The sequence below is a fragment of the Prunus avium genome, chromosome 1 (assembly GCF_965620075.1).
Source record: "Prunus avium chromosome 1, drPruAviu1.hap1.1, whole genome shotgun sequence".
NCBI classification, from domain to species: Eukaryota; Viridiplantae; Streptophyta; class Magnoliopsida; order Rosales; family Rosaceae; genus Prunus; species Prunus avium.
The window spans coordinates 714,977-730,299 of record NC_142284.1 but is presented as its reverse complement, the minus strand read 5'-3'; the positions used below and the strand labels follow the sequence as shown (position 1 = coordinate 730,299).

Below are 15,323 nucleotides of genomic sequence, written 5' to 3'. Positions count from 1 at the left end.
AATTTAATCTAAATGCTGTTGCTGATGTGTGTGTGTTTGGAAATGAGGGCATTTATTTATTTCTGTTTCATGGTTTTGAGGTCCAAAACACAGGAAGGAAAAAGATATATATGATCAAGGAAACAGGAAGCAAAAGCTAACATTTGAAAACATGGCCTCGTGCCCTCTGCCTACTAATCCTCCTCAATTAAGCATGTAAAAAAAACATAATATAGGTAGCTTAGCCTCAGCCTCAGCCATAGCCATGTGCTTGTTTTGTTAGATAACATTGACAAACAAGTTAGCCTTAGAATAATATTGCAAAACTTGCCAAAACAAAAACAAAAAGTGAAAAAATAAAGAGAGTTCCTTTGAGATTCTTTATTCTCTCTTTTTCCTTCTCTAGTATAATATATATTTGTATTTTCCTCCCTTGGAATGGTTCCCTCCAAGTGGCGTTGACCCAAATGGTTAGCTTAAAATGGCTGCAAACTTAACAACACCGCACAAATGACAGAGAAATTTTAATCATTTCATTTTCAAAGCCAGCCTCACCACTTGAGGTGGAGAGAAATTAGTGGCAGTGCTTGCTTGCTAGCTATGGCTTTTACCTTTATTTGCTTGAGCTGATGAGGCGCTTGAGTGTCTCCAAACCCTCTTCAAAAGACACATATGCTCATGATGCCCCAAGAAAAAGCCAAACAAGGTATACCTGTGTTGATAGCTTTCATCACTATTTGTTTAATGCTTAGATCCAGAAAAGACAGTCATCATTTCCTCATTCTTATAGAATAATTAATCCAACATCCCGGCCTAAAATAAAATTAATTAACTAACATAATAGCTGAATTAAATTGGGTTTAAGGCCGGTTCAACAGTAATGATTATTTCGATGATAATATTGATAAATGCAGCCTCTGGTACCAACATTTGTATGAGCTTTCCACTAATTTCCTGCAATGTAGGACCAGTCATAAGGTTGGCCATCTCAGTTGGCTTAAAATTAAGACTAATTAAGCAACTATTAGCAGATGTACACTTGTATAAAACAAGCTTAAGTATCAGAAAATGAAGTTTTGTGTTATGTATATTGAAAGGTCTAAACTTTATATATAAAACTCAATTGGAAAGTGAAAAGAAGGGGAATGGGGCATGTGGGTGTTAAAGAAAATCACATGATCAATGACATCAAAAATCCATGATCATGATATATAAAAAGCCATGAAAGTAAAAGGTTGAAATTTTCATGTAGTCACCATCACTGGGGAAGATTCACTGCATAACATGTAGCCCTACATGGCAAGTTAGCTAAGAAGGCCTGAGCTGTCAGGTTCTGATTGGCTGCAATGAGACATGAAAGAATATTGGCAAGCACGAATTTGCGTGGGGGAGGAAATGGAAGGTGGTGAGCTTATTCTTTTTGTCAATTGAACACAGAGAGAGAGAGAGAGAGAGAGAGAGAGAGAGAGAGAGAGAGAGATCTGACTCGGACAATAGCTTTGCTTTATCGACATAAAGTAGGTTCCTTTAATATTCTAATAAAGCAGCAAAATACTTGTCACATGATGAGGAGAGCTTTAGCCTTCAGAGGTAAATATATATATATATATATAGCACAGTGCATTCATGATTTCCATTATTTCTGTGCCATTCTTTTCTTTGTGTGTTCTGTTCGCTCTCAAAGTTTTTATTAGTATGGATGGTAAGTTTCCCAAGTTGGAAACCTTCATAGAAAAGCAATTGCCATCTTATTTTCCAAGAATGGCAAGTGATATTGGATCAAATTTGTTTGGTGATCCAGCCATTTGGGGTGGCAGTAGATCAAAATCATCACTGTCACCAGAGTCTAGTAGTTCTTCAACAGAGGAGTTTTCTTCTTCTGGTTCCAATTTGATTGACAACATGCCTGGATTGACCAAAAGTCCATTTGTTCCTGTAAATTTCTTGGAAACATTTCCTCAGCTGAGTAGAGTTCAAGTTTCTGATCAACCACCTACTTCCCAACCTTCCTTGTCATCAAACAGGTCAAAATTTCCAAACTTAACTTTGTTTTTGCAGGAGCCAAATCTGTTAGATCCCTCATCATCATCATCATCTTCGTCGTCCACGCAAGTTGAAGTTGTAGACTCACTTGGCAAGACCAAAGGGTGTGATGAGCCTAGTATGTTCCCCTATTTATCAATCCCTTCATTTCCTACTCCTCAAGTAATCGACCAAATTCAGCGTCAACCGGGCATGATTGAGTGGCTTAAATTGAATCAAAATTTAGCAAGCCATTCATCTAAAGGCTTCAATGATTACTGGCTAAGCACGACGAAGACGCAGCCAATGAAACACACTGCAAGGTCATCAAGATTGCAGCAGCAGATCAATCAACACCACAAGCAGCCTCATAACAATTTGTCATCAGCATCATCATCACCAGGGAAGCTATTTAGAGGAGTTAGGCAAAGGCATTGGGGGAAATGGGTGGCTGAGATTCGATTACCAAGAAACCGAACAAGGGTCTGGTTGGGGACTTTTGACACAGCTGAGGAGGCTGCCATTGCATATGACACAGCTGCCTACATGTTGCGTGGCGAGCACGCCCATTTGAATTTCCCAGATTTGAAGCATCAACTTAAGGCCAATGCTTTGAAAGGAAGCACAGCTGCTCTGCTTGAAGCAAAGTTACAAGCAATATCTTCATCACAAGCACATCAGAAGGCCATCATGGAGTCCAAATCATCACAATTAGCATCACCAAACAAGCACTCAGCTGATGATCATGATGATCACAAGTACTCAAATCTCATGATCAATAGTAATTTCAGCCAAAACCCAACAAGAAAAGAGTGGCAGTTTGGATTGGAGAGCAAAGTTGGATCTGATCATCAGGTGGTAATTGAAAGCAAGAAAAGCCAGCAGGATTTAGTATCAGCAGATGTGGATGCTGTTCAGCTAAGTAGAATGCCCTCTTTGGACATGGACATGATATGGGATGCTCTTCTGGTTTCTGATTCATAACCTTTCCTTGTTTTTTTCTTTCATTTCAAAAAATGATATATGATACCGAAACCACGATTTCACTGATTAAATTGATGTCGTCTTTTTTCTTTTCCAAATTTTTGCAGTGAATGGTTAGATGATCAGATTTGTGCTTTCTCCAATTTGGTTTTTTTTCTTTCTTAAAAGATGTTCTTTATGCAGTGATATATTTTCCTTTCTTTTTCTTATGAAGTTTAGTTTCTGTGGCTGTTGATTTTATTTCTACAACTTTTCTGTCTCTGACGAAGGTTTTGCACTTCGAAACAGGCATGATGCATGATTTTCCAACTTTGCATTATGAAATGGAAAGATGCCTAATGTAAACATCTTTTAAATAGTACTGTTGCCAAATTTGAAAAGTTGAATGGGGGTTGAAAAAGGATCCCACTATATATATATGAAAAGTATAGCCGCTCGACTATACGATTAATTTTTAAAAAAATTATTATTTATAAATTTAATAATTATAAATAAAAAATTAAAAACTCCCCGAGTATAGCCGGGCGGCTATACTATTTATTTAAACAAATTGCCTATCGAGTGTGAAAATAAGTATCGCCGTACGGCTATACTATTTTTAAAAATTACTCGGGTACAGCCGCGCGGCTATACTATTTAAAAAGGGAAATAGTGCGTATAGCCGCGCGGCTATACTGTTTTGAAAAATACAGAGTACAGCCGCCCGGCTGTATTATTTATAAAAGGGGCGCGTCTAGCGATTAGGCGCCCACGTGTCAAAACAAGTATAGCCGAACGGCTATACTATTTTTAATAAATTATGTCTTTGATGCTTTGGGCCTTAAGCAGGTCCCCTTGGGCCAGGGCCGGTCCTCTCTCCAGAATAGCGAGGTCCACTGCTTTTCACTGTTAAGTCAAAAGCTTTTTTTTGAAATAAACCGATTCATTGCAAAGAAGATTAGCTGAGGCAACAGTCTTGGGTGAGGAGTTCCTGAACAAGCTCAGGGGCCTCACCAAACCAAAAACAATCTTGGTGCAAATGAAAAGCAAACAAGGCAAGCCTGTTAGCGACACGGTTACAAAGCCTAGGCACATTGGCCACGGAAGATGACTGGAAGTGAGAGAGGAGCACACAACAGTCATCAATCAAAACCCCCCCACTAGAAGCAACAGAGGTATCTTGCGAGACAGCTATAGCAAGCTTGGCGGAGCCGCACTCGAAACAAACCCGTTGGAGATTCAACTCCACAGCCAACCGGATGCCCGCCAGCAAAGACACAGCGTGAAGATGATCAAGAGACCCAATATTCCTAATTTTTTTAGAACAAGCCGCCAGAACGCTCCCTGACTCGTTGCGGATCACCACCCCAATACCCCCGCAACGATCGGCAGCAAGCCACGCCCCACCGACGTTGACTTTGGCAAAACCGTCCCTAGGCGCAATCCATCTGTGAATAGGCTGAAGGGGGACTGAAGGTGATTGACCCAAGAGCAGACTATGAAACTCCTGCAACCACGAAGAGGCCTGAAACACTAAACCCGTGGGACTAGTACCCACACACTCCCAGATACGAGAATTACGGTCTTTCCAAAGAGCCCAAAGAAGCATAAGAGCTAGAGCAAACGACTGCTTAGAGAGAAGGATAGAAGCAGCCTTTAACCAATCTGACATGCTCGACGCACGAAGACGAGACAACTTCGGGCCCAGAGGAGAAGCCGACCAGACAGCGGTAGCAAAAGGGCATTGGACAAAAAGATGCAGGGAAGATTCCTCAGAAGAGATACACCTCACACAGTCTGTACCAATATCCACTTTCCGATGATACAACCTTACTCGGGTAGGAATAATGTCCCAAGCAACTTTCCAAGCACAAATTTAACTTTCGGAGGGATCTTGGCACGCCAGATCGCAGACCAAAACTTCTTATCAATCTCAACAACAGCAGCAGGAAATTGAGGGAGGGCCACCTCCCCACTTATCAGCCAATCCCGGGCAACACCATAGGCACTGCGAACGGTGAAACAACCATTTGGCTCGTGGTGCCAAATCCGACGATCTTGAGGCTTGCGAAAGCTCAAAGGGATCAAACTAATAGCCTCCACCTCCCCCACCGGGAAAAGATCATGGAGGAGTCGAAAATTCCAGTTTCCGTCAGCCTCAAGGAGGGCATCCACTCTCAGATTTCGGAAAGAGTCATGGGGTGGGGGGGAGAGGACTTGGAAAGAAGGAAGTCTAGGGATCCACTTATCAAACCACACCCTAATGGAAGACCCATTGCCGACTTGCCAACGCATCCCTCTCTCCAGAACCTGTTTGGCAGCAAAGATGCTACGCCAACAAAAGGAAGGGTTGTTTCCTTCTGGGGCCAATAAGAAGTCAGAACCAGGGTAGTACTTAGCCCGGAATAAGCGAGCCACCAAAGAGTTTGGCTGTTGACAAAGCCGCCATCCTTGTTTGGCCAAAAGAGCTAAATTGAAAGCACGGAGTTCACGGAAGTTCAGACCACCTTCCAACTTGAAGTTGCACAACTTCTTCCAAGGCAGCCAATGAATCTTACGTTTGTCTTTATCCCCACTCCACCAAAATTTGGCAACAGCACTATTTAATTCATCACAAAAGCCTTTAGGAAGCAAAAAGCAGTTCATGGTGTAAGTTGGCAGAGATTGAGCCACTGCCTTAATCAAAATCTCCCTACCAGCCCCACTCAAAAGCTTACCTTTCCACCCTTTAAGCTTATTCCACAACTTTTCTTTGAGGGAAGCAAAGACCATGCGTTTGGCCCGACCCACAAAAGTAGGCAAACCAAGGTACTTTTCATGGACCGAGACACAGAGCACCCCCAAAATACTAGAAAGCACAGCACGAGTGTGATCCTTCACATTTTTGCTGAAGACCACGCTGCTTTTTAGGAGATTGACAACCTGACCTGAGGCTAGTTCATAAGACCGCAGAATTTTCATCACTTGAGAACATTCATCCCTAGAAGCTCTAGCAAAAATGAAGCTGTCATCTGCAAAGAGTAAATGATGTATACTTGGGGCGTTCCTGCAAATTTTAACCCCCTGGATTAAACCATCCCGCTCTCTACTAGAAATCAGAGCAGACAACCCTTCCACACACATAAGGAACAAATACGGGGATATGGGATCCCCTTGTCTCAACCCGCGAGAGGGAACCACAAAGCCTGTTGGGACTCCATTAATCAAAAAGGAATAAGAGACAGAAGTAACACATCTCATGATCATATCAACCCACTGGAGATTCAGACCCAGCCGCAACATCATAGCCCTTAAAAAAGACCATTCAACCCGGTCGTAAGCCTTGCTCATATCTAGTTTAATAGCCATGGAACCTGAATTCCCACCACGCTTGCCATGCAAATGGTGCGCAACCTCTGCCGCAACAAGAGAGTTATCAGAAATCAAACGCCCAGGGACAAAGGCACTCTGAAAGGGAGATATAATAGAATCCATCATTGGTTTCAGTCGGTTCGTCAAAACCTTAGCAGCAATCTTATAAAGCACGTTACAGAGACTGATAGGGCGGATTTGCGACATATCCTGAGGAGACTGAGTTTTAGGAATCAGGGCCACATGAGTGAAGCAGATTTGTTTAAGAAAACCATTCCCCAACAAGAAAGAGCGAACTGCACAGACCACATCATCACCGACGATATTCCAGAATTTTTGAAAGAAGACTGGAGCCATACCATCAGGGCCAGGGGCAGTGGAGGGGGCCATGGAAAACAGAGCCAACCTAATCTCTTCGGCTGAAAATTCTACACACAAAGCATCATTCATTGTACTAGTGAATTTGGGCTCAACCACCTTTAACACCTCATGAACAGCGGAAGTATTCTCTCCCTGCGCCAAGAAAATCTTCCTGAAATGATCCAGAACGATGACCTTAATGCCTTTTTCATCGTCGTGCCAAACTCCTTGAGCATCTTTAAGCCCCTTTAAGCAATTCCTACGTTTCCGATTTGAGGCTTGCTGGTGAAAGTACCGAGTATTCCGATCCCCATTCTTAAGCCACAGAGAGCGAGAGCGTTGTCTCCAGTAAATTTCCTCGCGAGAAAGGAGGGAATCGAGCTGCCCCATCAAGGCCTTCTGCTGAGCATGCACCAGACTAGAAGGGGGCAAATTCCAAAGGACCTCAAGAGAGTTCTGGATTCCTTCCAATTCAGCCTTAAAATGACCGAAGGTGTGCCTGTTCCAGTGAAGTAAAGCAAACCTGGTTGCTTTGAGTTTCTCACACACTTGAGCCATAGGCACTCCGGGAGCAGCTGTGCTCCAGCCAGACCGAACTATCTGCTCACATTCCGAATGCTGGAGCCAAAACTCCTCAAAACGGAATCTGCGCCTTGATTGAGAAGCAGTCCGAGAGACTCCAGTTCGCACCTCGATAAGGACGGGCAAGTGATCAGATTTACTAGGAGCCAAATGCACCACACGATGATGGGGGAACTTGTCCCGCCAAGGAAAGTTAGCAACAGCACGATCCAACCTGCAAGAAATCCCACCAGACCTGGATGAAGACCAAGTGAAAGGACTCCCTACGAAGCCAAGGTCAGAAAGATCACTATCAGCGAGGGCATCTCTGAAGTTATCCATCTGCCATTCAGATCTTAAGAGACCACCGCACTTCTCCTGATTACTTAGGATTTCGTTGAAATCCCCAAAGCACAACCACGGTAAGGAGGACTGCTGACCCAAACGAGATAGGATATTCCAAGAGAAAGAACGATCAGACACTTGGGGGCAGCCGTAGAACCCAGTCAGTCTCCAAACTCCTACCGAGTCACCCGAATCGCACTCAGCATCAATATGATTGAGAGAGGAAGATTTGATGACAATATTCACTTCCTCCCTCCACAGGAGGCAAAGGCCACCAGCACTGCCCCTGCTTGGAACAACGAACAAATTCGAGAACCCCAACCGGAATTTAATTTGCTCCATCTTCGCCATGCTACATCTTGTTTCACTAAGAAAAATCACTTTTGGCCTTTTTTGGTGAATGAGGTTCACCACCGCCTGAACAGTCGGAGGGTTCCCAAGCCCCTGACAATTCCAGCTCAAAAGGTTCATGAAGCTCGACGAGAGGGGGCCTTCCCAAAATAGAGCACAGACCACAGCCAATAGAGGCTAACGAGAAAGAACCAAAAAGGTTCCTCACGAGTTGGACAAGAGTCAGAAAACATGCATCAGCTACTTGACAGAGGAACACTGACAAACACCTGGCGTGCTTCTTCACTAGCCACACTGCACAGACCGACTTAGGAAAAAACCTTGAAGCCCGTCGCAAGCAGATAACCCAATTGCAAAAAGCAAAGGGAAAATAGCATCAAACTAGTAACAATGTAGAAAAATTTACTACACACAGAGCCGACAAAGCGGGAGTGCAGACAGAAAAGAGGGCATCCAAAGAAAAAGAAGAAAAAAAGGGGGGGTAGGGGTTAGATGGTGGATCTGGCAGAGGAAAAGCAGAAAGGGTGAAAGAGTTGAAAAAGAGGGGAAGGGCCCGCCAGTAAAGGAGGTTAAAAGAGATGGGGAGCGAGTCTGGGTTAGGGAGGGGGGGAAAAGTGGGATTGAGAAAAGGAAGAGAAGTTGGGTGTGGGGTAGGTCTGGGAAAATGGCTCCAATCACTCATCCACATCCCGCATTGGTTGCATTCTTTTTTAAAATGTGGAGCCGATTTTGACTATTCACTCCAACTATTGCCTCTATTGGTCTTGATCTAAAGCGAAATTGTAAGTTTTTTTTTTTTTTTTTTTTTCAATTGCGATGGGTAATAACTTATAATCTCGTTCTTTTGAGAAGATAAATCCCATTAGATCAAGAGTTAGTTGATATTAGTTAGTAATAAAAGAGTGACCATCCTTCAACCTGGCATATTCTATTAACTGGCCAAAAACTGGGTCAATGCTCTTCCTTTGATAAACAAGGTACGAAACTGTGCAAGAATTTCCCTCACGCGATTTTCGTCGGTCACTTTTCCATTTAGACAAGATTTTTCTGGAATTTGACGCGGTTGAAGTCAAGCTGCAAGAAAAGACTTCCTCTTTTCTAGGAACATGGAAAAATCAAAATCATAAGATAAATAGAGCCATATATAGGAGGTTCCCAAGTACAAAGATTTACCATCAAAATCAAAATCATTCTCTCTTGTGCTTATTATCCATCGCAGCTTTGCTGGCCATAAATTAACTGTTGAGATTCTCACTATCTTGCTTGTTGATCAAACTTCTGCTGCATGCACACAGAGAGCATGCCAGATAGGTAGTTTCTCTTCTCCTTTTTTTCTTTTTTTTGGATCAACTTAACTTCTCCTCTTATGGTTTGCATATTTTTTTTGGTTACATTGGGGTCAAACGGGGTTCGAACGGGGTTGCCATGGGGAAGGGGGAAGCTACCACCACTGTGGTGGGAACCCATTGGCGTTTGCATATTTTTGTTGCTATGATGCTTGATGAAACTAACAAAAATATAAATTGTCATGAAGGACAGAAAAGTTGCAGAGCACTGGATTTACAGAAGGGAGGGGTTCAGAAAAGTAGACTTCCCAACACACTGCAGTTATGGACCAGTAAATGAAGATGACCCTTTCAAATGGCAAGGTGTGATCATGGGGCCTCCATATTCTCCTTATGAAGGAGGTGTCTTTTCTCTCTCCATTGATTTACCACAAGACTATCCTACCAAACCTCCCACCATCAAATTTTTAACCAAGGTAATGCATCTACTGTCTACACATACATCTTGTCTGTTATAATTTTGCAATTGGATGATGATGCAGGTGATTAAGGTGAAAAAATGTTTTAAGAGTAATGGAAAAGGCGGATTAAACGACAAGCATCACTCTAAAGATCAATGAAAAAGACTGCATTCTGAGTCAAGTCAACAGAAGCCTGTTTTGTTCATCATCTTGGTCTCTTTTCTGATCATGAGAAAGACTCCTAGTTGAATAGTCATGTTTCTAGGTGTTCTAGGGGTTATGCTTTTTTAATACGGCAATCATTATGTGTCTATACCTTTGAATGAATAGTCTTGATTAGAATGCGTTATGGAAGAAGATGGGACAATTTACATAGACATTTTGGATGAATAGTCATGTTGGTGTTATGCAGGTTTATCATCCAAACATTGGTGAGGATGGGACAATTTACATAGACATTTTGGAAGAAGGTGAATGGAACCCAGTCCAGACCATTGAGAGCCTGCTGCTCTCCATATGCTCACTTCTCGATGATCCAAATCCAATGGACCCTCTCAATCCATGCTGCCTTCTCTTCCGAACGAACAAACAGAAAGCCATTGAAATAGCAAAGGACTGGACTAGGAAGTATGCAATGTTACCTTAAATTAATTTTGAATGGCATCCCTTGCCTTTATTGACATGCATATAAACATTGTTCCTTTCCTTCTATAACTTAAGCTCTTGGAAGTAACGTTTTATATTGACTGATTGAGTTTTCATTTGACGTTTTAGATTTCCCATATTTCAAGCAGCAAAATAATCCAAAAACAAAGATCCAGGCCACACTCAAGAGAAAATCACACTGCATAGATGTACAAAATAAATCATTAACCAGCTGGTGATCATTCACCAAGTGAGATGAACATATGCTCCATCTTCTATCTTCTCTTCCCTTAATAAATAGATAGGAAAGGAAAAATAAACATTACTGGAGATTATATAATTAACAGATCCAAAATTCACTATTCACTATACATTGTTTAAGGTTGAAAAGGTGAATTTCAAAGGTTAGGAGGAATATTTTTTTTTGGTCGAAGGTTAGGAGGAATATTTTTTCCGACCAAAAACAAGTACTATTTGTGGCATTGGACACTTATACAAGCACGTGCGGCTCACCGTACAAAAGTAGGCGTCACATAACTGTATGTGAGGGACTTATGCAATGTGCCGGGCGTATCCAAATTTGGAAGTTAGATAGGTAGGCTTTGTACATTCAATATAGGAAGCGATCTCGCTGTACATCATTCATATAAAACATAACAGCTTCGTGCAATTTCAAATCACCTGCGTAAAACAAATAAGACATCCAAAACAGTCCCTGTGAAACCGAAACCAAATTACATAAAGAAAAACATATATAAGCCAGCAAGCGAAAAACCTTTGAAATTGGGGCATAAAGACCAAAGAATTCAATTGCCTATTGCATGACCAACACTCTCAACTTGTAATACAGATTATAAGTCAAAGATGGCAATTACTCTGCATCACTAAGCTTTTCATGTGATCCCTAAGCATACAAGCATGGATCCCAAAGCTCAAGGTCTAGTGTCAAATTTATTACTTTTATTACCCATGGAGTTTCAAGGCATGTACTGTCAGGTTAATGTCTCTTTGCTTCTCAGGGTATGCACGAAAATCTATCCTCTGGACGTACATTGACAATGCTACACTCATTAAATGTACTTTTGAGGCATTCAGAGAGTGAAACTCTTTTTTTTTTTTTTTTTTGGTCTGAACCACGAGGTGGTCCTGGATGGGCCCCAACTATGGGTGGCACCTTTAAGCCTTAACCACAACCCAAACTAATCCCCGCTCACACCGGGTCGGCCCGTAAGGGGTAAAGTGCTGGCCAAAGTGGTGACTCCGTACAAAAGCAGGGATTGAACCCCTGACCTCTCTTAAGGAATGAGAGTGCCGAACCACTCACACCAGTGGCGGATCCAGGATTCAAAAGTCAGGTGGGCGAAATTTACCTTAAAAACTCGACGGTACGAGTGAATTGCTTTTTAGAGGAAATTATCAAAAACTTCAACGAAACTGTCTGGAATTGCACAGTCAAAAGCTATTTGGCTGCCTATAAGTTGTGTTCCCTCTTTTTTTAAAGTTTGACTGGGCCATCCCATAACACAAGAGTGTGGGCTGGTAAAAATTGTTTCCCTTTTTTTTTTCAAAGTTTGAGTGGGCTATAACACATGTGGGTAGTTTTACATGGACTGGATAGGCAAAGGTTTACACTATCACATGTGATGACTAGAAATAACCTTGTTTATATATAGGTTTTTTTTAAAGTGAAAAAAATTGGGGTAGGCAGCTGCCTACCCTGCCCTGGCTGTAGAACCGCCACTGACTCACACCAACCACCTTGGTTAGAGTGAAACTCTTTCACTACCGTAATTAACTACAAACTTTACAACACTGAAAAAGAAAAATTCAACTGTTCCATTTTTCTTTTTCAGTCACACATCTGTCAGAGAAGCATCCACGAACAGCCAATATCGATTAACAGATGTGTTGATACTTTCAAGTATGAACGTTCGCCACTTTCAATGACTGGCTCAAACGAGTAATTAGACAATAAACAAAGAAAAATACTACAGAGACCCAATTATCTAACCACATGATGTGGCAGTTCATACGTTTGATCAATTGATGTGGATAAAAACTCTGACCCCTCCAGCATTACTCATAGACATGTCATCTATAAAATCCGTTATACAAGTATTTACAAATAGATGCACGTAATACATTTATACCTCAAGGGTGATACTAGTAACATTTAATGCTGCCTCTAAAATAACCTAGAGAATAATTATTCAAATATTCATTGCTGCCACTATAATAACTGTTCTATGTTTCACATCCACAGAAATGTTGTGAAAATACATACAAGTGGGATAAATAACACTATTCCTTTACGAAGATGCTACTAAAGCTATCTACACTGAGAACTACAAAAGCCAGGGAAAAGTACAGCTCAAGAATGACAAAAGCATAAACGTCGATTTAAAACTTAACAAACAATGGATAGGATTTTCTAGACTAGAGGCAACATCAACCACTATTAAGCTGTTTTAGAATATCAAGTTTCCAAATAGAACCTGGCACGACTCAGAGATTTACTTTAAGGTTGTTGCAGTCCTATATATTATACGGTTTGAGTGGCTAAAGTGGTTGTGCGGGTAGTATGATTGATAAACTGTGACTGGATAGTTTTAATAAAGGAAAACAAATTGGCTTGCAAGTGACGACTTTTAAACAAGTTTACCTATGTGAAGACACGAGTACAGGGTCATGGTTGTTGGTTGTTCCATGGATCCCTACATTGCATTAGTAAGCAGAAGTTTAAAAAATTGAAGCTGTAAAAATCCTAGATCAGATAAACTTTCAAGGGGCAGCATAGTAGTAACTAAAGGATGTCAAGCTTTTCTCCTACCCAAGATGTAGAATTACATAAGTCTCTCTATGGGTGGTTAAACTATCAATCAGTAGTGTCATAAATGTTCAGTATCTAAGTTCCCCTCAACAACCTCGGAATAAGCAAAGACTAACGGAAAAGCATGCCATCTCTTATGCTTAGGGTGATCTTACATGCTAGCTATGCTGACTAGGCCTGTGTGATGCCTACCATTGGGCTGATACTATAGATTCCTAGGGCATGCAATACTTGCCTCTCTGGATGGCTAGTTCAATTGGTTGCCTTCATGAAGCAAAACATCATGTGTTCATTTCTTTTCATCTCTTCTCTCTTTACTTCAGACAGAATACCAAAGAAACATCTTGCAAATGAATGCCTTCAAAAGTTCAGCTTAAGTAAATGAAGAAGGGAAAGATGCGAGGGGGCCTTTGCATTTGTCCTGTGCACGTTAGATTTGGAGGTAAAACATTTATAGTAATTAACAACTTGGATTGTTTTCTTTTCCAACAATTTCTCAGGAAACATGCAGATGCAGTGTTTGGCAAATTGAGAAAAGCACAAGAATCCTAAATCAAGTGAAAAAAAGTCACAAACTTGAGATATAAGGTAAAATATGTGGAAAGAAATCTTTGGACTGTACTCACCGGACTTAACACCAAGAACCGACAAGCGGTCATTAACGGGCTTCCACGCAAGCAACTCCATGAAGTTCTTTAATATTTGTAACCAAACAACTGCATGGTAAATCTTAGGCTTAGTAGCATCAACTGTCTCCAGTGTAATATGGTACAATATGCTAGAAACCATAGTGTGGCTAGCCCCCAACACCCTCACATATTGAAGATTCTTACTCTACACAAACACAAAAAAAGAAACATTGACATTATAAACAAAATTAAGTAGAAGTGCCAGAAGAAAGAGAGAGAAACCATAAGAATCTCAATAACTACATCTTTGGGGCCAAACACACATAATGTTTAAACCTACCTTACATTAAAACCATAGAATGCTAGCAGAACAAAGGAAATGAGTTTGACAAAATTAACAAACATACGCCAAAATTCACATTTAGTACCATAGAGTAATTTTTCACTGAAACGTTCCTAACATCCCATAAAGATGCATTGGATACAATCTTCTCCACAAAAGGTACACACCCTATAAAGAAACCAAAACGGATTTCGTATAAAATTTAATTTGCCGGAGTTTATGATAATTTATGAACTGGGTTTGGAACAAAAGACAGAAAATTGGCGTAAAGATGGAGAATTTAAAACAGGAAAAGGAAAAAGACCTCTTTGAAATTGTGCTGCTCTACTGCAAACTTGGCGAGTCTGATGATCCAATCATCCTCGTGGGCACCCATGTAAATGGAAGTGCCACCACATGGGGGTGATGTTGTACAACTTTGTGAACCTGAAATTGGATTTGCAGAAGAAAAAGAAGGAGAGCCATGGAGAAATACAAACGCTGAAGAAGAAGAAGAAGAAGAAATGGGGATCAAAGCATTGTGATTTAATAGTGCACAGAAGCCAATATAGGGCTTGAGCATGAGGTGAGTATGGTTGACACCGGTGTGGGTTACTCCGCCGAAGAGGTAACGCAGAGCCATAGAGGCAGGTAATATTGTTGTTGAAGAAGACTGGTGAATTTCGAAAGGCAATGCTTTGATGAAGTTCCGCCCCAAATTTGGAGGGGCGACGTTGGTGGGCTTTTCCAATAAAACGAGCCATTTAAATCTCAAAATCAAAAGGAAGGAGCTACCGTGCAAAATGGTCTTTTTCTATTTATCAAAACCGTGCAAAATGGTCTTATTGCCAAAATTATGTTTCTTTCATGTGGTTAATAATTTTAGGAATTCTTTTTTTAATATATATAATACGAGGAATTTGAACAAAGTACTTCGAGTGAATAGGCTATTTGTTATTAATCACGTGATATATATATTGAAAGATCTTTCTTTTTAAAAGGAGTAATAGCATACTAAACTCACACACGTTACACGGATACTAAGATTCGACCTTTTCTGGGAGAGAAATTGCTCCAAACCACGCTAGTGGGTTCTTTGCAAATTTTTTTTTTTAATACAAGCGATATTGAAAAGGAAGAAATCAAATCTAGGACGAGATACAAATCCTTTTTTTTTTTTCCCAGAAGATACAAATTCTTTAAGAGCCCTGACTTTGT

General features: G+C 41.0%; 4 protein-coding genes across 6 annotated transcripts; 2 read left to right on the top strand and 2 right to left on the bottom strand.

Annotated features, from left to right (window-relative positions):
- The first annotated feature begins 1,609 nt into the window (after positions 1-1,609).
- LOC110754026 (Integrase-type DNA-binding superfamily protein) lies at positions 1,610-3,181 on the top strand. Its single transcript, XM_021955015.2, has one exon. It carries the CDS (start codon positions 1,675-1,677, stop codon positions 2,983-2,985), a length of 1,311 nt encoding a protein of 436 aa, XP_021810707.2. The 5' UTR covers positions 1,610-1,674; the 3' UTR covers positions 2,986-3,181.
- Positions 3,182-3,922: 741 nt separating this feature from the next.
- Positions 3,923-4,636, bottom strand: LOC148297096 (uncharacterized). Its single transcript, XM_088246853.1, has one exon. It carries the CDS (start codon positions 4,634-4,636, stop codon positions 3,923-3,925), a length of 714 nt encoding a protein of 237 aa, XP_088102979.1.
- A 4,342-nt stretch (positions 4,637-8,978) lies between these two features.
- Positions 8,979-10,425, top strand: LOC110754041 (uncharacterized). Its single transcript, XM_021955038.2, has 3 exons — positions 8,979-9,243; positions 9,472-9,694; positions 10,092-10,425. Exons 1-3 carry the CDS (start codon positions 9,218-9,220, stop codon positions 10,323-10,325), a joined length of 483 nt encoding a protein of 160 aa, XP_021810730.2. The 5' UTR covers positions 8,979-9,217; the 3' UTR covers positions 10,326-10,425.
- A 163-nt stretch (positions 10,426-10,588) lies between these two features.
- LOC110754040 (uncharacterized) lies at positions 10,589-14,868 on the bottom strand. Of its 3 annotated transcripts, XM_088246422.1 has the most exons (4): positions 14,431-14,868; positions 13,781-13,988; positions 12,987-13,038; positions 10,589-11,005 (listed from the first exon to the last, which is right to left on the bottom strand). In XM_088246422.1, the coding sequence occupies exons 1-4, from the start codon at positions 14,746-14,748 to the stop codon at positions 11,002-11,004; spliced, it is 582 nt and encodes a 193-aa protein (XP_088102548.1). In that variant the 5' UTR covers positions 14,749-14,868; the 3' UTR covers positions 10,589-11,001. The 3 variants fall into 3 exon arrangements, with proteins under 3 accessions (XP_088102548.1, XP_021810729.1, XP_021810724.1); XM_021955037.2 differs by lacking the exon at positions 12,987-13,038 and having other exon boundaries at positions 10,589-11,039; XM_021955032.2 differs by lacking the exon at positions 12,987-13,038 and having other exon boundaries at positions 14,431-14,866.
- Between the last annotated feature and the right edge of the window lie 455 nt (positions 14,869-15,323).